Source organism: Sturnus vulgaris, chromosome 5 (assembly GCF_052056855.1).
Source record: "Sturnus vulgaris isolate bStuVul1 chromosome 5, bStuVul1.hap1, whole genome shotgun sequence".
Classification (NCBI taxonomy): domain Eukaryota; kingdom Metazoa; phylum Chordata; class Aves; order Passeriformes; family Sturnidae; genus Sturnus; species Sturnus vulgaris.
In genome coordinates this window covers 46,870,376-46,892,690 of record NC_142247.1, presented here as the reverse complement: position 1 = coordinate 46,892,690, position 22,315 = coordinate 46,870,376, and the positions used below count along the sequence as shown (strand labels likewise).

At 44.2% G+C, this 22,315-nt stretch overlaps 1 protein-coding gene across 1 annotated transcript in view; it reads left to right on the top strand.

Moving 5' to 3' along the window:
• The first annotated feature begins 7,816 nt into the window (after positions 1–7,816).
• Positions 7,817–22,315, top strand: part of RASSF3 (Ras association domain family member 3) — a 43,407-nt gene continuing 28,908 nt past the window's right edge. The window contains exon 1 of the mRNA XM_014888576.2: positions 7,817–8,060. Coding sequence (XP_014744062.1) covers positions 7,932–8,060 — 129 coding nt within the window. The 5' untranslated portion in view covers positions 7,817–7,931. The remainder of the gene's footprint in view (positions 8,061–22,315) is intronic.

Genomic DNA, 22,315 nt, shown 5'->3' with positions numbered 1-22,315 from the left:
TTGGAATTCTGGTGAGGAAAACTTATTTCTATTCTAAAATAATACCTTTTAAATTTGGGTTTTACTTTGCTGACTTGCCTATTTCTCACTTCTGACTTTTTCCACTTCCTTCTCTCCTGTCTCTTCTTCAAACTGTCTTATCTTTTTCTCCCCCTGCAGCAGCTCTCAGTGAGGGAGGAAGAGTGTGATAGCAAAGATGGGAATCAAAAAGGTCTTGGGCCAGTGAATGGGACACATACCAAATATGAAAGGAATTTTCTGAGATTTAGCTAAGAGAAAGCTTGACTCATGACAAAAATTTCAAAGGTGATCACATCCTGCTGAAAATGTGAAAAATGTTGATCTTGTGCAGGGCTGCAGAAGCAAAGGCCAAAACCCAATTACCGTGCATTAGCAGTTGGCAGTTCCTCCCATTGCCCTCTGGGCTTGCCAGCTGGGGAGAGAACGGGCAGGTAAGAGGGGCTGCTCTGGGCATCCCCCAGCATTTCAGCGGGCTGGGCTGGCTCCATAGGCACAGGGCACTGCCCTTCAAGGCAATTTTTTTCCAGATTTTTCCAGCTAAGGGTGGACTGGATGGATTAGGCAGGCATTTCAGCAAACAAGTTATCAGATCTGTTGTCCTGTCAAACAGCACTGTTTTTCTGGGACGGTTGTCTTCATGGACTGATATTGAGATAATTTACTAGAAAGTTCTAAACTTGTGTGGGCAGCTTCTAGGGAGTTTCTATGATCTACTGCAGTCAGACTTATTAAACAGAGTAAATGTCATCTCATACACAGTATGACAAGACAATTTCTAGTTCTTTGTCTAGGAAATGACAATTGGGATGTTATTCCCAGACCAGAAGGCCTCTTCCCCCACCAATTCACCAGTTTGAGGACAGATGCTGGGAATCAGATTGCAGCTACAGTGCATTAGGACTCATATTTTCATGGTATCCACAAAGCATGCTGAGCTTCTACAGTTGTGGTTGTGGTTTCTATACTTAAAACAGAAGGTCCTAGTTAATTTTACTGCCCTGAGTATTTTTATACACTGTTAGCAATTAGGAACTGAATTAAAAATAGGAAAATGTCTGTTTTCTGTATACTTTGTTATAGAATATTTCCTTAAGATTATGTTCTCTCGTGTAGTAATTCTACTGCTTACCCTGGTAAGGCATGGGTGCTTACAGAGAATAAGATGACAGCACTCCCAGGCCTCTGAGCTTCCCTTCTGCCAACCTTTCTTATACTTATGTCTGACTATTCACATCAATGGGACTGTGTGAGTTAGGATGTTTATTTACCTGTTTATTGAGTTGGGGTTTCTGGGCTACATCTGGGTCCTGACAGACTATACCTGACATTGTTGGGGCTGGCTACAGCATAAGCTAAATGGCTATTGCGGCAGGGAATGGATTGCCAGATGGTACATGGTTCTCACCTTTGAATTCTTACTAGTACTGACATATCCCTGACCAGGCCTTGGAAATTAGAGTGAAGGGCAGGACAATTCTCACTTCAGTACATTTGCACAGCTCTCTTAAGCCCTCTGATTAAACATATGTCAGATGTATTAAATATTTTTTATAATTTGTATTATAAAGTCTACCTTTTTTGGAGCTTTGACAAGAAAGTACCTGTTTAATAATGCAGTCTATAATCAACAGAAGAGGAAGAAAGGAAAATTGCTAACAAACATATCTGTTTTGGAGAGCATTCTCCCTAAGTGGGATGCAAAAGACCTGATAGGAAAATGCACACCAGTACAGCAAAGGACTGCTTTATCAGCTTTATCAAGATCCTTTCAAAGGCAATGGGAGTCTTTCAGTTGGTCCCAGTGGATTTTGGGGCAGGGCAGGATGTGGGAAGGTGAGTGCTGATAACACATGAGGCCAGACTCCATGTCTGTGTCTTCAAACTGCAGAAATACTCCCTTGGGGAAGGTTGTACTTGTAGTCTTATCCTGGCCAACCTTGAGTCATCTTGCTAAGCAGAGTTGATGGCATATCTGTTTGAGATAAAAGAGTATAGTATAATCTGGGAAGCTCTAACTTCTCTAACTGGGAAGTCAGACTCTAACACAGGATGTTGGTAATTCCAGAACTGTCAGAAAGGTACAATTCTATCTTTCTATCTTTAGGTAGTAACAAGATAAAGAATCCTCCAAACTATGTGCATGTTTGAAATTATGAGTAGCTGTATTGATTTCAGTCAAACTGTGCATTTAGGTAGGTGGCCACATGTTTGCAGGATCACAAGAAAGGAGACAAGCACAATCTTCTCCCACTTTCCATCCACTCTCTCTCCCCCTTCAAAATAATGTAGGTCTGACTGCTTGGAGCACAACCCTTGGGATGGGAAAGGTGAACTTAGTCTGATTTCTGTTATCTTCTGACCAGTCCAAGTATGGTAGATGAAGAGCAGAGATCTGGTGAGTGACGATGTAAGAAAGCGATTACATGGGTTATTTTCAATTTCCAGTTACCCTTTATTTTTGAGAATTTTGGATGAAAAGTTGCATCAAAGGGGCTTAAGGTTTGGACAGAATCAAGAATTTTAAGAGCCAGAAAAGGATTCCTGGCAATGCTGTCTAAGGTTGTGACTGCCACAACAAGTACCTGTCCCCTGGAATTTCTTTACCTGGCATTTCTTTACCAGGAGATGAGGAGATGCTGTTTACCTGGCTCCTGTTTGTTTTCAGTCTGCACTTACGTGCCTGTGTGGCTGGAATGACCTTGTTTGAATTAACAAGTTGCCAGGATATGAATCAAAGGATAATTGTCACTGCTGCCAGTGGTACTAAACAGATCTGAGCTATTAATTCAAGGCAAATGGGAGAAATGAGTAAACAGAAAGTTTACTTGTGTAAGGAAACTACAGGCCTGAGTGGAAGTTCTCTGTTGGTTGTATTTCAACTTTATTGCTTTCCTTTGATCATTTGAAATTGCTGCTGTTTACAGCTGGAATGTAGAAAAAACTAAGCCCACACGATTAATTATTTATTCAGATTTTAAAGGGACAGTCTGTTACAAACTGTCTTTCTTCCTCTGCAACTTGTTTTTACTACATGTTTTTGTTATATAGGCATATTTTAAATGACTAACATAATGGAATAATTATATTTCCCAGTTAAATGTCTTACAAAGAAGCCAAATCCAATATTCTATTTGGTAGGAACCCCTTTGGATTTCCATCCTTAGTACGTCTTAAGATTTAGTATGTCCCATAGGGACTAATCATCAATAAGACTATTGGGGTCGGAGACAGGGTTTGCAGAGACATATGAAGGCAGAAAATGAGAGGGGGAGACAGAGAGACTCAGCACTCCAGAAATGACCAAAAGGGTTCCTGAAACCAGGCAGGGGCTAGGGGCAAATTCATACCAGCTAGAATGAAATACTGCTAGGGTTGTTAATGCGACCCTTCCCGCAAAGCACTGGTGAAACTGGAGGGATACTAAAGCAGATTTAGAGGGCATAAGGAAGTTTAGTCCCTGTGATGATCTTTCCTTCCCCAGCCTACGTCCTGCTTCCCTTCACTACTCCCACCCCATGGGAGACTGCTGCCTGCAGCTGTGGGGCCACCACAGGTCCTGCTTGCCAGAACATGCAAGCACCCTCGCAGGATTTCAGCCGGGGAAACTGAAAAGGGGAAGTAGAAAAGGAGGAATTCTTCTCTTGAGATCTCCACATTACTTTTTAAATTCTTATAGAAATGTAGTCTTACATGCTACAGGACCCTCCAGCCCATGCCCTACCTTTTTTTTTCTTTTCCTGCTCCTTTGACCCAATGCCTTTTGATGTAGTCTGGCACAAGCCTGGAGAGAAGACCAAGGCTTGTGTGCAGAAGTGAGCATCTTGGTCTGGGAGCCTCAAAGCAGAATTGCTGGCCAAGTGAATGTTTTGTGGCTTTCCCATTTCAATGAGTCCTCACAGTTTCTCTGTCAGAGGGCTGAGGGATGTTTTAGAAACATGTAAATATCATGCAGTTGGTAATGGAGTTAATGTAAACTCTATAGGATGTTTTATCAGTTGTCCCTTTGTTTAGTCTGGGAAGCAGAAGAATGGGAGGAACAAAAAGAGTCCCCAAATACCCAAAAGATTTCTCTAAAAAAACAGCAATCAACTGTTCTACTTCTGTTTCTTTTGTTAAAAAACAATTGGGCAAGGTTAAGGATTCAAAATGAGAGGTTCATAAAAACTTTCTAACTCAATAAATAACTTAAACACTGGAAGGGATGTTCTACAGTGCAGGTGCTACAGCACCATACTGCGTTTTAAGAACGATTTAGCTAAAGGACTGTTAGGGATGGTGTAAAGTACTTGGTTCTTCTTCAGAGCAGGAGGTGAATTGACTGAACTAGTAATCTGTGTAATCCTGTTCAACCATACTTTCCTGTGGTATTGTGATCACTTCAATAAAGTGATATTTTAATATAAATAAAGCAATGAAGCTTCAGGACCTTGTGAAGCAATCCACATCTATGCAATTTGATGTCTGGTTCTAAGGGTTATTTCAGTTAGGGTAGTTCAAAGTCCTAATTCTTGCCTGATTCATAAAACTGTTTTGCCATTTAGGAAGTCAGCTTTCACTTCTCTGGAGATATGCTTGATATTTCATTTCTTTCAGGTGGCTCTCCAAAACCACAAAGTGATTTAAAACTGAATTTTATCATAGAAAGGAACAGGAATTTAAATGACTGTTTTTCCTCCTACACAACAGATCAGTGTATACACACAGGTTATCTTTGTCTGTGATTGCTTTTTATTTATATTTTATTCATGGGATTCTTGCTTTGAAATAGAGTGCCTATTACTATTTTAGGTTGTGTTACTTGAGCCACTACTTTTAACTGGCTACAGTTTAAAAATACTATGAAATTCTATGTCATCAAGCTTTAATTAAAAAAAAAAAAAGTTCATTCTCCTTTTCTTCATGGATGCATTTGTAGTGCTACTTGAACTTAATGATTCATCTAAAATCGTTAGATGATTTTAGGTCATCTAAAAAAATCTAAAAAAAAGCATCTCCTTGCTAACTGCCTATGTGACCCTATGATAACTGACTGACAGCTTAATTTCCCATGGGCTTGAATAATTTCTCAGAAGGACTGATTGAGAGCCTTGTAATGCTCTATGTTTCAGATCTCACTCCTGTGCCATATTCCTGGCTATTAAGTTAATTTTTTTTTACCTAATCATTCATCCATAATTCTCCTTAAGAACAAGTATGCTTTCAGAAAGCTTATTACTACCTTTATCTTGAGACATGGCTATTTTTGTTTTCATTATGAAGTGCTGTTTGCGTTTTCTTTGTTGACTATTTAAGAGGCCTGTCAGAATAAAGCAAAAGTAGTGCCAGTGTTGTAGGATAGAAGTTTCAGTGCAGTACCTAACAAAGAGCCTTGAATGAATCTTACCTTGGTAAAATTAAAAAGTCGGTTTGTGAATGTGGAAGAGTATTTGTCAGGGAATAGGAACCTTAAAAATATGGTCAGAGAGTAGCTAGGGCACGGTGAAATCTACAGGGGTACCAATTAATCTTTAAGTATCACTATTGAAAAATCCTTGTTTTTGGGTATGTTACTTTCAAGCACCAAACGATTCAACACTGAAAGACATCACATCTGTTTGTACCTTGTTGTGAATTGTTTGGTTTAGTGCCACGTCTGAAAAAAAGTTTAATGTAAAAAATCTCTTGCCAAAATTAGTAGGCTTAAAAACTGAGCTATAGTGGAGGAGTGAACTCATATTGGAAGATATATCACAGAAAACTTAGACATGTTTTCTTCATCATTCTTTGTTGCAGCTAGAGAAAATGAAAATGTGAATTTGGTGTTATCAATATAACTGATGCTTTACAGATGAGGTGAATGCCATGCCTTGCTGCCAGGGAATATACAAACTTGAGCCTGGGACTTGCAACTGATCTTGCAAAGATGAATTTGAGGTCTGTTGCAGCAGCTTATTGTCTCCATGATGCTCTTTGCCAGCTTAATGTTCCACCTACACATTATCAGGTTTGAGACTGTAGCCAAGCAAACAAGCTATACACAGAGTGCCTCTTGTTGCTGAGGAGTCCATCAAGTGTGCCAGCAGATAATAAAAATACCTTCGTAGTTTGAAAGCACAAATGCCATTTTTAATCACACCTGAGCCACTTAAAACCTTTCACCTTAACTGTGATCATGGGCAGGGATGTTTTTTCCAAAAGTTTTGTAAACTGGAGTACTGGGTCTTGGACAGGTTCAGAGGCCTGCCCAGCAGCTTTCTGGTGTGACTTCCTTTTGGCATGAGTCTGGGCTCAGCGAGCCAGGTAACACAAAGCTTGTCTACTGCAAAGCATTTTAATACGTTTGAGTTGCAATCAAGCAACTTGGCATTCAACTTACAGCTATCTTGCATACCACGGGGCTTTACAGTGCCAATAAATAGGCTCAAGAGCTGACACATCTGCATCTACACTGTTAGACTCAATTATTTGTTTTTAAAAGCTAGGCAACCTTCTAATCTGCCAGATGCCAAACTCCATACGAAAATCGGGAAGAATCAGAGTTAATGGGATAGTAAGGATTTAATACCTCCCAAACCGACTGACTGGTTTTAGTTCTCAGCGTGAGTTGTTTTGCCGGTTTTGAGGTGACTTTATCAATACGTAAGGCATACCCGGTCCAGGAAGAACATGTACTGGCAGAAACAGACCCAGTCCCCGCTTAGGATAGGAACAGCCGTGCGCAGCAGATGAGGAGTCTGTGGTGTGTGAGGGACCAGCGAAATGTGGATCAGGAAGAGGGAAAGGAGATGTTAGCTAATGGTGTCCCAGATTACACCTGTATCTGAATACTGAGACCACGGGAACTGATGTGTAAACGCACAACTTCAAATATGTTTAATCTGAGGCTGTGCTGATGCTGAAAGGTATCGCCTTTCTGATTCCCATGTCTGGGGGGCTTGCTCCGGCAGCAAATGCTGATGTGACTCGCTTCGCCCCCAGGGGACAGCAGGAACACCGGGCTAAGGGCGTGCAGGAAAGGCAAATCTGCTTTTACATGCAGCTGCATAGCTTTAGGAAGCCGTACCTTAAACTCCGTATCCTGTTGGTGACAGTGACTAGCCTTAGATAAATTAAGGGAAGACATGAGGCTCTGAGGCAGGTAATTACGGAGTGATCTGGCCTTCAAGCATTGTCTGTCATTTCCCCCAGTAGTGATGAGTCTGAGGTTTTCCCTGTGTCTTACCAGGATTTTTGTGCTTTAAATATGTTTTCCAGTTGCAGATCTGGATATTCTTGCTATCTGAACACACATCTATATCCCTGGTGAGTCTTCAGAAGCCTCCCTCCTCGCTACATCCCGGGGCGATTAATTCCATTGACTTAATAATCCGTGTGATGGTGCGCGGAGCGGGCCCGGCCGGGCACCGCCGCAGCTGCGAACTGCAGGCTGACTGCTCAGAGCCGGCGCGAAGCCGGAATTCATGGATTGTTGAAACAACAAAAAAACTCTCCCCATTATTTTACCATCGGTCATTTTTCAATGACTATTCTTTACAGTGCATAAAAGACTGAAACTGGGTAATTATTAGGGAAAAGTTTGGGAACTTCATACTTCAGCAAAGTCGTCCCCCCCCGAGCTGCCTCGTCGCTGGTAATGAGAACGGAGGTGCGGAGGCGCCGGCAGGAGGCTGGCACGCGGGTCAGGACTCGCTGGGAAGGAGCCTCTCCCACCCCTCACCTGCTGCCTGGGCGGGTGGAGGCGGCGCTGCCCGGGAACTCGTGCGGCAGGAAGGGAACGGAGCGAGGGCGGGAGCGGAGCCGCGGCTCCTCCTTCTGCGCCGTGGACCCCGTGGGCTGGGCGAGGAGCGGCAGCGGCGGGGCCCCATGCGGCGGCCGGGACGGCGCTCTCAGCCGCCCGGCCCCAGCACCACCAGCAGCCCCCACCGCCGCCGATGACCTGGACCAGCAGCATGAGCAGCGGGTACAGCAGCCTGGAGGAAGAAGAGTCCGAGGAGTTCTTTTTCACTGCACGCACCTCCTTCTTCAGGAGGCCGCCGGGCAAGAGCCGCGCCGCCCCACAAGTAAGTGCCGTGCGCCGGGCAAGAGGGGCGGCTGCCGCCGGGCCGGGCCGAGCCGGCTCCCTCCGGCTCGACCTCCACATGTCCGCCACCCCCTCCCCCACGGGGAAGGACCCGCGGAGCCGCCCGCCCGCCGGGACAGAGTGGGGAGGAGGCGGCCGGGAAGTGCTTCCCTCGGCAGGCTTCCAGCGGGGCTCCCGTGCGGTCGGGGGTCACCGGAGGGCCCCCCGCCGGCGTGCCCCTCTCGGCAGCCGGGCTGAGGGACCTCACCGCCCAGCGGGCGGAGATGCGCCCAGAAATCGCTGGTTTGTTCCATGAGTGACCGTGCTGTCGGCCTCGCTGCCGTCTCTGTGGGGCATGGCAGGGTCTGCTTCCCCGTTCTTTCGGAGCTCATTCCAAGGTGAATGACAGCCTTTTCAGCTGGTTTGTTGGCAGGGAAGCGCTCTCTGAAGTGTTTAAGTGGCTTGGTTTAAGCACTCAGACCCAGGCAAGTGGGGCTTTGAGGTGAAGAACTGGTTAAATACAAAGCAAAATTCCGAACCAACCCCTTGTGCGGGCAGCGTTGAAATTCAGTGGAGGACCTGTCCGACCCAGAGCAGTCATTAAACCATATAGGGTAAACGTCGCACTTTTTAAACTAAGCTGTCTATCCTCCCTCATTTCTCTCTTCCCAAAGTACAGGATCTCATTGTGGAGATGGCTGGTGTCTCTGGAAACTATAGGCAAGCGAGCCTGTTTTGTTTATGCTACTTCTTCATCTGCTCCCACCAGAATCAGTACCTTCTTTCTCTTCAGTGTCTGTTTCTTTCTACAAACTCTTAGTAGGTTTCCCCACTGGATTTCGGTGTTAGTGTGAAACATACTAAGTGCTGCTTTGGGGATCCGGTTATAAACTCGCTTTTGAAAACCTGGCTATGTCAGCTGCCCTTTGGTCCACCTGTGGCACTTGTCAAAAAACGTCACTTGTTGCCCATAGCTATTCCTGTAGGCTGTGTTCTGCTGCAGAAGGCCAGTCTTGGTTTCTGTTTCTCTGGGGTTATGTTCCATTTGTTATTTGCTTAAAACTGAAACCCTCTAGCTTCCCCTCAGGAAACTCCTGCTCCCGTTTGAGGAAGTGCAAGAGTTCTCTTGAGCTTTAATTTCCTTTGCAAAGTCTGGCAGAGAGCCTGGACACACCCTCTTCCTACACCTGAGCTTGGGCACTTGCAGCAAATAGGGTGGGACCAGCGGTGTATTAGGTCATGGCTGCTTCTCCACGGTACTTTTCTTGACACCTTTCCTCAGCATTTGTTTTTGTCTCATCCATTTTAAGTTTCAGCCTCCCACCAACCTCAGGTGTTCTCTGGAAGCTGTCGAGTGCTGTGGAGTGTCCTTGAACTTCATCTGGTGACCTATGACCCATCTGACTCCCACCTGACCCTTAGAGAGCAGGGTCCTGGTGTGACAGTACTGTATGAATAGATATCTAACTGCTGTCTGCCTCTGTGTAGCTACTGTGTTGTGACATGTGAGAGGGCTCATGTCTTAATTCAGATCCTAAGAATATACACATCTTTCTAATGTTATTGTATGAGTTGTGTTGCTAAATATAGTATAAGTAGTAGCATACATAGATGCATAAGTAGTAAATTTGAAAAAAAAAGTTTGAAAAAATTTGAAAAAATTTGAAAAAAAAAAAGTAGTGTAATTTGCTGTGTGTGGTGTTAACATTTTCAATCAAGAAGGACTGGAAAAAACAAAAAAACCCCTCTATAACTAAAATTTCATATTCTGGTCTAGTAATACTTCCCAAAATAATACTGCAGTGAAGTGTTGCAGGGTACATATTTAAGTATGAATTTACTAGGCTGAAACAAATTCATCTGCATTGCTGACTCTGCAGCATCAGAAATACTCGGCTGGTATTTCTGGTCATAAAGTTACTACCAGTTGCTCTCAACTGATGATTTATAGAGAAAAGAAAAATACCTCCAAACAATGCTGAATGTAGATTTCAACAGTCATGTGGCCAATGAGTTTCCCCTTCCAGCAATAACAGCCATAATAAAGCCTCTTTGTAGGGATGAGGATGTTACTTTTGATTTGTATTTGAGGTTTAGTTAAAAAATGCATACTATGTCCCCTTGAGCAAAGAGAAAAGAGGGGAGTTAGTTATTGTTTCTGTTTCTTTCTCAACTACAGTGCGGGTTTCTGTTCTTGCAGAAGACTTTAAGTGCTGGCAGTTACGTTTATCCTTCTGTCTTAGCTCCTTCTGCCCCCTTTGCTTGCAGGGAAGAAATGGTTTGGAGCATTTGGTTTGCAGCTGTGCCTGCAGAAAAACTTAGTACTAGTGTTTAGCCTTGTTTGATATGGATTTCCAAAGAAAAGAAAGAGAAAAGGAAATTCACTAACTTCAGTAGTGAATTTTTGTCTTCGTTTAATTGGGCAAGGATGGGCTTAAATACATCAACTTCTGCAACTGAGACAGGATTAATGAATTGACTGCATTTCGTGTAAAATTTTTGTGATAGTACCTTTAGTCTTTTCTTAGGATGCCTAATCTTCAGAGTGGTTAAGTACTTAGAGAACTCTTCCTCTCTCTATACCACTTCTAAAAGAAAATTGCAGCATAAAACCATTGCAGCATATAATAGGCAGTATGGTGTTTTAGGGTTCAGTAGTAGCCCCCAAGTTATTTCTTAAGCAAGAAATACTTCAGTCTAAGGGCAGTGTGAATAAAAATGCAGGTTGCTTTTTGCTGTCTTATTGCTCCTGAAAGTTTAGCTTTATTTAAGGTTTCTTATCATCCATGTCTCTTGTAAAATTTGAGTATCAGAGACTAGATGAAGCTCAGCTTGGCCCTTTCATGTTTGCAATGAGTCATTTAATAAATGAAAAAAGCAGACCTGTAAATATTTTTGTCCTGCTAGTCTGACTACTCATGTGAGGTAAAGTTATCCATATACATAAGCTTTTGCAAGATCAGACAGGTGCTTCTGTATGATCAAGCCTTTGGAAATTGTCCATTCCCCGTAGAGAAAACATCAAACTAGGATGTTTGGCAAACTTTTGAAAACTGACCCCTTTCTCTCCCTGTTTCCTCCCACCCATCCCCATCCTTCAGGAAAATTGAGAACAGTCATGCCTGCTGCTGCAAGCCCTGCCATATGCTGGAGGGATGTGCATCTTCCTGTGTATGTTTTCTGCACTTTCCTTCCACGTTCCAGTCCCCTGAATTTTCCCACTTTGAGCAGGGTTGATGTAAATTCTTGCAATACTTTTCTTTTCTCAGGGGTCTCAATGGACAGTGGCCTTTCAAGCTTTTGTAGGTGGTTAGTTCCAGGCTGTGCTGAGTTCGTGTCTTCTGTCAGGATGACTGCAAAAATCTGAAGACATCCCTGTACTTGGCTCTGTCTGCTCTGTTTGAGGGTCCCTTCCACTGTAACTGTAACGGTTTGAAACATGAGAAGAGGCTGTAGTCAATCTCTCTCTCTCTGCCCTTACATGAGAGGAATCTGTGAGGCAGGACATCACTGTGCTTTGGGAAACCTTGCTTTGGGAGCTGGCAGTGCTATGAAGGTCATGAATCCCAGGAAGAAGAGGGCCAGTCCTGGAGGTTCTGTTCAGCATCTGAATTATGAATAGTTTGCACACAAAATATGAAAGTTCTGGTTGATGTCTCATGCAAAATGGCTTGGATATAGGAAGTTTGACACTTGGATGATGCTCTGTTCTTTGGGAAAAAAACCCAAAATGCTGCTGTGTGCTCTGTTTTTCTACCATTTCATACAGGGCTCTGTAAAAGTGTTTGCAAGAAAAACGCAGTCTCTTCTGTTGGCAGTTTCCAAAAATGCACATGTTCCTTCTGCACCCAAGAATGTCCTCATTGCCTCACTGTCAACACTGGTCCTTCCCTGTCTGAGGTCTGATTTCTCCCCTCTCTTCCCCTTACTAGTCTGGTCTCTGTGGCTGTCTTCTCTGCATGTCAGTGGGATTTGCAACTGTGGTAATGGTGGTGGGAAAGGAAATTAATGAAAAAGCTGGAAATGAAAAGCAGATAGACAAGAGCAGAGGAGGTGTAAAGGGGAAAGGCAAAAGGCAGAGAGTGACAGTCTCGTCCCTAACTAGTCCTGACAAGGCCATCAGTGCTCTCATTTCACTGTTGGAGAAGGAGGTTTGAAGGGAAAGATATAGCTTTTTTTTTTTTTTTTTTTTTTTAAATGGGTGAGCTGGTGAAAATGGGAAGAAGTAGGACAAACTTCTGGACATAGACACCTTTTTTTAGGTTTCTTCCAGATGAATTTGCACAGTAGATCGAGGCATGTAATTGAGAGGAAGAAAGACCATTAAAAAAAACCCATTTGATTTGGGAATAAAATAGTTTCTAGTAGTAAGATGTGATTTGTAGCTGCTCAAGCCTAGTTGGGACGTCTTGTGTTACCAGTGTTCATTATTAATGTTTCATGTTGTTTTGCAATTACGATGACTCTTCCTGGGTTTCCTTTTAGTAACATTCCCTAGAGAGAACGGCTCACCTGACTTCCAGAAAAAAATGAGGTTTCTAATTGTAGGCTTGCTTTGGAGCCAAAAAGTTTGTTTGTGTTTGACATGTAGTCGTGAAACTTATTTTTTAAAAAGCAACTAAAAATGCCCAGTAATGTTTTGTTCTTTTTTTTTTTTTAAATCCATTTGGCAGTCAGTGAATATTATGGGATAAACATTGTTGCAACTGAAATACTTGAAAGTTAAGAGCTGAAGGAATGAGTAGGATAGAGATTGTCTATTTTAAGCCTCACTTTTCTCTTGGAGCACTTGATGTGGCATTTGTACAGCAGTAACTTGGAGGGGCTTTATGGCCTTTTTGAGGTGAGCTCCAAGTCCCCTGCTGGTGTCTGACAGCCTCTGGAGGGGAAATGAGATTTATGCTCTGTGCAGAGGATACTGATTGCCATACGCTGGTTTATTATCACAGTTGATTCCTGGAATCATGGGTTTAAATTTTGAGGACTTAGCTATATGAAATGGTAACAACTAGTGCACACAAAAAATTAAGAAACAAGTTTAGGAGACATGGATTAACATACTGTCCTAATCAGAGTTCAGGTCACTACAACATGTGATGAGTGCTGTTAGATTCAGCAATTTGTGTCATGAGTGCAGCACCAGTGGCAGGTAGTATTCAGACTATGTGAGTAACTCTTAATCTTTACACTGTTTTCTTTTGACCGTTTTGGAAGAGGGTCTTGCTGATTAACATTTAGCCACTGCAAGAACGAAATTGTGAAGAAAAACTAAAGTAGAAACTGATGCTAGTTTGTCTCTTGTGTAAAAAGTCAGTGGCACCAGTGCTGAATTAACAATTGCAAACACTACTGGCTCATGGGTTGGACACAAAGGGTCGAAGTGAATGGGGTAACATCACAGGCTGGCAGCTGGTCTCTCATGGAGTTCTGCAGCGCTCCATCCTCAGCCCAGAGCTTGTCTACATCTTCATTAATTATGTTAATTATGATTATGATAATTCCAGATGCTAGAATGGAAGGAATATGAAATAAATTTGCCAATGACACAAAATTGAGAGGAGCTGTTGAGTCCCTCAAAGGCAGAGAGACACTGATAAATTAGACAGATGAGCAGTCACCAACCATATGAAGTTTAACAAGGGCAAGTGACAGATTCTGCACCTGGGATGGGGCAACACTGGATGTATGGACAGACTGGAGAATGAAAGGCTGGAGAGCAGCACTGTAGAAAGGGACCTGGGGGTCCTGGTCCAGGGAAAGTTGAATATGAGTCAGCAGTGCCCTGGCAGTCATGAGGGCCAGCTGTGTCCTGGGAGGCATCAGGAACAGCATAACCAGCTGGAAAAGGGAGGGAGGGGGATTGTCCTGCTCTGCTTTGCACTGGGGTGGCCTCACCTGGAGTGCTGGGGGCAGTTCTGGGCAATGTAAGGAAGATGCTCCTAAACCCTAAGGAATGGGCACAGTGTAAGGAAGATAGTAAGCTATTGGAGAGTGTCCAAAGAGGGGCAATGAAGGTGTTCAAAGGTCTTGAGGGGATGCTATATGAGGAGTGCCTGAGGTCACTTCAGCCTGGAGAACGAGAGACTGAGGGGAAAGCTCATTGCCATCTGCATCTTCCTCATGAGAGGAAATGGAGGGGCAGGTACTGATCTCTTAACTCTTGTAGCCAGTGACAGAACTCAAGGGTATGGCCTTAAAGTGTGTCAGGGGGAGGCTCAAGCTACATACCAGTAAAAGGTCCTTCATCAAGGAGGTGGTCAGGCCCCCAAGAGAAGTGGTCACAGCACCAGCCTGACGGAGTTCAAGAAACGTTTGGACAATGCTCTCAGGCACATGGTGTGATTCTTGGGGTGTCCTATCTAGGGTGAAGAGTTGGACCTTGGTGATCCTTGTGGGTCCCTTTCAACTCAGGATATTCTATGATTCTAAATAAACTGATTAACAGAGCATTTTGGATTAAGTGCTTGGTATGTAATGCAGCATTTGCCTGTGACACTATACTAGAAAGTCAAGACAAGCGATGTAAGCTTTGTGAAGAGAGACATGAGAGTGACAGGTCTCTTGTTCAACTCTCCTCATGGATAAGGCCAATGATCAGACAGCACATTAGGCCAGGTACTACTCTGTACCCTGCACTTCATTCTTAGGCAGAAGTAGTAGGGCTGTTACAGATGCATGCTCACATTAAAACAAAATTATATGTTAGCTATATATATATATATATATATATATATACACACACAAAATATTTAGATTTATGTATATAAATCTGACACACACACGTATGGATTTGTGTCTTTTGAGACCAACATATACACACACAAAATATTTAGATTTATGTATATAAATCTGACACACACACGTATGGATTTGTGTCTTTTGAGACCAACATATACACACACAAAATATTTAGATTTATGTATATAAATCTGACACACACACGTATGGATTTGTGTCTTTTGAGACCAACATTCAGGAAAGGTCTTAAAACTAGCAGTCCCACAGATGTTAAAGGTGTGCCCTGATGGGACTGAAGCTAGCCCAGGATGCTGTCATCCCCCCAGTTTCAGTGCAGCAACCCAACTACTTCATTGTCAGGCTTTTGCATGGGTTCAGGTCAAAGCCTGCATGTTTCTGTAGACAGGTATGAATTGATTTGGGGTAATTGCTGCTTTCCTTTTGGCATGCTTGCTGTTCTGTGAAGTTGATGAAATACTGCAGTTTTGAGGAGAGTGCTTCCTATGCAGACATGTATTTGGCTATGCTAAGTAGCTACATGTGATTTATGTAGCAATTAAGAATGCTTTCTAGTTACTCATCTGCGTCTGTTGGAGAGGAATTTGTGTTCCTGTATGCAGAGGAATCTATGCCGTGCTGAAAATAATAGTAAAAGCGGCAGTGGTTCATCTGCCTCTGAGGATACATCAAATGTTGATGTTGGGTATGTAGGAGTACTTGGTATGCTGGTTGTCAGCTTCTCTGTCTCAATCTTTACCCACTAAGTAATTGTAGAAAATGCTGTTTGCAAGTGTGTTTCTTTTATAAATTACATAAAATAATATTCTAGGGGCAAATTACAAAAGCAGTTGTCTCTAATCTTTTATAGATATCCCTGTTGTCCATGATTAGGACTGTTTGTATTGTGATCTCTCTCCTCACTGACCCAAGGTATGGTGAGTTGCATATGTGCACAATCTAACCATGCAATACACTTCCTCATAATGCCAGTCCTTGTATCTTGTGTTTGCAGTACACAATCAATACAGACTTTCTAAAGCCTGATTGTTAATAATAAAAACTGATTATCTCTTCTCTGACTGAACATAATAGTTAGCCAAATATTTAAGTGCCTAATTTTATTTCTGCTGAAGCAGAAACCCCATGATTTGACTTGTCCCATTTGAAGTAAAGTTAGTAATAGAACAAATTTGTTAGTACTTAATGAGTAGCTTAATACCTTTTTTAATGGTTAATAACCTCTGTTGTAGAGGATTTCTTCTCAGTGACTTCTTACGTACAGTTCTGCCTAGGTCACACTAGCCTGTAGACTAGTTCAGATGTTTAATTTAGAGCGTCATTTTTCTCTTAGTGCATTACTCTCTTCTGAAGAACTGGGCTCCTCAAGATCAAAGCCTGCTCATCTTGTTGTTCAGTCCACCAGCAACTTGATTTAGTGTGTTCGCTTAGATACATAAGGTGAGATTGTGGAAGTCTTTTTGTTAAGAGCTGCTCATTTAATTGTAAAATATTCTCATAGTTTATATAAGAAGCATCTGGTAAAGCCATACAAACTCCAGCAACTAGGGATTTCAGCCATGACCCATTGTGATTTTGTGTACAGAAACTGGCATATTCCTTAGCACTGCCTGAAAGATGAAGAATTTGGTGATTGTGTATTGCATAATGGGAGAATTGGTCTGCATTGTTTCTCCTCATGTTGTAAATGAGTAAGTTCAAGGGTCAGTATTATTGAGATTAGCATGATTCAGTGCAAATTCTTGAAGCACATGTAATTTGAACTACTGTATTACAATTTTTTATTATATTATTCACGTGTGGAAAGGTGATATAGTATAGGCACAGACAAGTGTCTTATGTTACCCTTTATGATAAAACAGGTAAAAAAAACCCCAGCCCCATTTTTCTAATCTTTAATTAGCTCGCAAGTAGTAGAAAAGTTGACATGTCGCAAGTGACCTAGGCGGTGCCTAAAGTGCACAGCAGGTACGTGCTGTAGCCAGCTGCAGGAACTGATTGCCCAGCTTTCCAGGCTGATGACGTAAAGAATGGTCAGGCCTTTTTTTGTTACCATACATGTGTACTTAACTTTGAAAAGCAGTGGAGAGAGAGGGTTGCTGCAGAAGCATTTCTGGACCTGTCAGGCTAGACTGTTGACCTAAGTGTTGAAGACCAAGGAAAAGAAATATGAGCAGGAGGAAAGTTCTTTTTAATCCTGTCACACATACAGGCTCCCTATTTCCATCACTGCCCTGGGTTACAATGCAGATGTGTATTCTATCACTATCGGTTGAAAGGGGAAGGGTGATGGTCCTTATCTCTGTGGGAGATATCCTCTGCTGATGGACCATCTGATAAAAATCAGGGAGGATGGTCATTGTTATCTTTTCACAACCCATCCTTCCTCCAGAAGATATCTTCTGTTAATGGGCCATTAAGTCTCACTGTATGACTGATAAAATTACACCATCCCATTGGGAGATGCTCCAGCCATGGGGAGGAGCCAAGCCTTTCCTACCTAGATAAAAACTGAGATTTGGAGCACCAAGGCAGCCTCTTTCCACTGGATCTCAGAGGAAAGTTGGACCTTTTCCACATCATTGCTGGACCTTCAGAGGAAAACTGCACCTTCTGCAGGAGCACTGCTTCAACTGAACCACATCTGTCGTCCAGGAGGACTGCAGCCACCATTTATACGGACTGCTACCAACACCCTGACTGACAGGGTGTCAGGTTGTATTCTGACTCTGTCAGTCGTTTTCTTTTGTATTATTGCATGTATTTTATTTTTTCTCTTTTTTTCTTATTAAATTGTATTACTGATTTGGAGTCTCTCACTGGTTTTGCTTTCAAACCAGTACATTTATTGGCACCCAACGTAGGGCGAGAAGGTACTGAGAAAAGTCAGCATTACAATTTTATATTGTAGGAGCCACCTAGTCACCATGACGCTCAGCATGCTTACATGGGTTTTATATCTTGCTTTCTATGCTTTTCCACACATGGGGAACTATCTGCCGGTTGTAATGCTCCTGTGTAGACCAGGGTATGGTATAAAAATTGCTTTATTGGTCTGTTATGTCTGTTGCATGATAGCCTCCGAGGCAATGAACATAATTTGGAATATATACTCAACTTTGTTTGCTTGACCTAGTCTAGGCTGCTACATCTGGAGCCTCAACAATCGCACCCAGTCCCTGGGGGGAGAGGAAAAGAATTACTTTTTTCAATCCTTCAGGCCTGACACAGCAGTTTTTGGAAATGTTGAATTCTCTCTGGATGCCAAGGACAGTATAATGTTGTTGTTAGTTCTGCTTTGTCTCCTCTACACAGCCTTCATAGCCTGCAACATGCTTAGAAACAAAACACTACATGGAGTAGTGCAGCATATTCTTGAGGAAGAGGAAAAAAGAAACAAATCAACTTTGTCCATGTCTGCACAGAATGTCACAAAGGAGAAAACAACCAAGCACAAAGCAACAGTGTCCGTGTCTACGCAGACTACCACAGGGGAGAAAGAAACCAAAAGCGCCATCAGCATCTCCACACAAACCATCACTGAACCACAACAGCCTCGACCAGTAACAGTTCCCCCCTTCAGAAGAAGAAATCAAAGAGCAAATCAGTTCGCATAATGACTGACAAGGACGTGGCAGGACCTTCGCACCCAGTGGAAGAGACAGAGCCAGAAATCATCACTCGCTCTCTATCCCTGGGTGAGCTGCGTGACCTGCGGAGGGAATTCACCCGCCAGACGAATGAGTCCATCCTGACCTGGCTGCTCTGCATCTGGGACACTGCAGCCAATGACACCATTCTGGATGGAAGTGAGGCCAGGCAACTGGCATCTCTGTCCCGGGATGTGGTCATTGACCAGGGGATTGGGAGAACCCAAGAAACTCTCAGCCTCTGGCGGCAACTGCTGACAAGTGTGAAGGACAGATACCTTTGTAAAGAAGATCTCCAGGTGCACCAAGGAAAATGGAGCACAATAGAAGAAGGTATCCGATGCCTGAGGGAATTGGCTGTGCTGGAGATCATTTTCTCAGAAGATGAGAGATTTCCTAAGAGCCCAGACTGTGTCCGGTGCACGTCACAGATGTGGTTGAGATTCACATGGCTTGGACCAGAGATGTATTCCCATTACCTGGCAACGCTGCAGTGGAGGGAAGGTGAGGACATGGTAGGCGTCTTGGCCAATAAACTAAGAATTTATGAGGACACTGTCACAGCCCCATTTCGTACCCATGTCTCATCCGTGGAAACAAGGCTGGTGGAGCAAGTCCAGAGCTTGATTGAAGAGGGCCATCAGAAACTAGAAAAAGAACTTAAGGAAAACAACTACCAGATCTCGCCAGAACCAACAAGAGTTTCTGCCATTAGGAGCCGGCGTTCCTCAGGCAGGGAGAGAGGACACACTCCACGAGGTAACCTGTGGTTTTTCCTTCAGAAGCATGGAGAAGACATGAGGAAGTGGGATGGAAAACCCACCTCCTCCTTAGCAGCCCGGGTACGTGAGCTTAAAAGAGGGACACCTACCACAAGAAGCTCATCTAGAGTCAATGCTGCTCTGGTCTCTCATGCACAGAACTCCAAACAGTATCAGAATGATGATATGACTGACCCTCTTGAGGGGACCACAAGAACCTATTTACAGGAAGAGAACAACGTGTACCAAGATCAGGAATAGAGGAGCCCTGCCTCTAGCCAGGTAGAGGAGAGGAAAAATCGGATCTATTGGACTGTGTGGATCCAATGGCCTGGCACATCCGACCCACAAAAATGTAAGGCTTTGGTTGACACTGGCGCCCAATGTGCCTTGATGCCATCAAGGTATATAGGAGAAGAATCCATCTGTATTTCTGGAGTAACAGGAGGATCCCAGCAGCTGACTGTAGTGGAAGCTGAAGTGAGTTTAACTGGGAACAGGTGGCAGAAACACCCCATCGTGACTGGCCCAGAGGTCCCATGCATCCTTGGCATAGGCTATCTTTGAAATGGATATTTCAAAGGCCCAAAAGGATATAGTTGGGCTTCTGGGATAGCTGCTGTAGAGACAGAAGACATCAGAAAGCTGAATACCTTGCATGGTTCTCTCAGATGACCCCTCTGCTGTGGGACTACTGAGAGCTGATGAGCAACAGGTACCAATCACCACAACAACAGTACACCCTTGGCAATACCATACTGACAGAGGCTCTGTGATTCCCATCCATGAAGTGATTCGTAAACTGGAGAGCCAAGAGGTGGTCAGCAAAACCCACTCACCCTTCAACAGTTCTATCTGGCCTGTGGACAAGTCTGATAGAGAATGGAGATTAACCGTGGACTATCGTGCATTGAATGAAGTGATTCCACCACTGAGCGTTGCCGTGCTGGACATGCTGGAACTCCAGTATGAGCTGGAGTCCAAGGCAGCAAAGTGGTACGCCACCGTTGACATCATCAATGCATTTTTCTCCATTCCTCTGGCAGCAGAATGCAGGCCTCAGTTTGCTTTCTCCTGGAGGGGCGTGCAGTACACCTGGAACCGACTGCCCCAGGGGTGGAAGCACAGTCCCACCATCTGTCATGGACTGATCCAGGCTGCACTGGAAAAGGGTGAGGGTCCGGAACATCTACAGTATATCGATGACATCATTGTATGGGGGAGCACAGCAGGGGAAGTCTTCGAGAAAGGAGAGAGAAGATTATCCAGATTCTGCTGAAAGCTGGTTTTGCCATTAAGCGAAGTAAAATTAAGGGACCGGCTCAGGAAATTCAGTTTCTAGGAGTCAAGTGGCAAGATGGACGTCGTCAGATCCCAGCAGAGGTAATTAACAAGATCACCGCTATGTTTCCACCTACCAACAAGAAGGAAACACAAGCTTTCCTAGTTGCCATAGGCTTTTGGAGAATGCACATTCCTGAGTACAGTCAGATTGTGAGCCCTCTCCACCTGGTCACCTGCAAGAAGAACGATTTCCACTGGGGCCCTGAACAACAGCAAGCCTTCGCCCAGATCAAGCAAGAGATCACTCATGCGGTAGCCCTTGGCCCAGTCAGGACAGGTCCAGAGGTGAAGAACATGCTCTACTCTGCATCTGGAAACCATGGTCTGTCCTGGAGCCTTTGGCAGAAGGTGCCTGGTGAGACTCGGGGTCGACCACTGGGATTCTGGTGCAGAAGCTACAAAGGATCTGAAGCCAACTACACTCCTTTTGAGAAGGAAATCTTGGCTGCCTGTGGAGGAGTTCAAGCAGCCTCTGAAGTGATTGGCACTGAAATGCAGCTGCTTCTGGCACCTCAATTACCAGTGCTGGGCTGGATGTTCAAGAGAAAGGTTCCTTCCACACATCATGCCACTGACACTGCATGGAACAGGTGGATTGCCCTCATCACTCAACGCGCCCGTATTGGAAATCTGAATCGCCCTGGGATTCTGGAAATAATTACAAACTGGCCTGAAGGTGAGACTTCTGGATTGTCTTCTGAAGAAGAAGAGGAGCAAGTGGCACGTGCTGAGGAAGCCCCACCATATAATGAGCTACCGGAGACTGAAAGACGATATGCCCTCTTCACTGATGGTTCCTGCCGAATTGTAGGCACTAACCCGGAAATGGAAAGCTGCAGTATGGAGCCCCACACGACAAGTTGCACAAGCTACCGAAGGACAAGGTGGATCGAGTCAGGTCGCAGAGCTAAAAGCCGTCCAGTTGACTTTGGATATTGCTGAACGAGAGAAGTGGCCAAGGCTCTATCTCTACGCTGTCTCATGGATGGTAGCTAATGCTCTGTGGGGATGGCTGGATCGCTGGAAAAAGGCCAACTGGCAGTGCAGAGGGAAACCCATATGGGCAGCTGAGATTTGGCAGGACATTGCTGCCCGAGTAGAGAGACTGACCATGAAGGTTCAACACGTGGATGCGCACGTACCCGAGTCTAGCTAATGAAGAGCATCACAACAATGAGCAGGTGGACCGAGCTGCCAGGGTGAAAGTATCAAGGTGGATCTAGACTGGCAGCACAAGGGAGAATCATTCCTAGCTTGTTGGGCCCATGGTGCCTCTGGTCATCAGGGGAGAGATGCAACGTACCGATGGGCCCGTGACCGAGGGGTGGACCTTACCATGGACAGCATCTCACAGGTCATCCACGACTGCGAGACTTGTGCCGCAATCAAACAGGCCAAGCGAGTGAAGCCTCTGTGGTACGGTGGACGATGGTCGAAGTACAGGTATGGGGAAGCCTGGCAAATTGACTACATCACCCTTCCACAAACCCGCCAGGGCAAACGCTACGTACTGACCATGGTGGAAGCAACTACAGGATGGTTAGAGACCTACTCTGTGCCTCATGCCACTGCCCGGAACACCATCTTGGGCCTAGAAAAACAAGTCCTTTGGAGGCATGGTACCCTTGAGAGAATTGAGTCAGACAACGGAACCCATTTCAAGAACAGCCTTATCAACACCTGGGCCAGAGAACGTGGCATGGAATGGATATATCATATCCCTTACCATGCGACAGCTGCCGGGA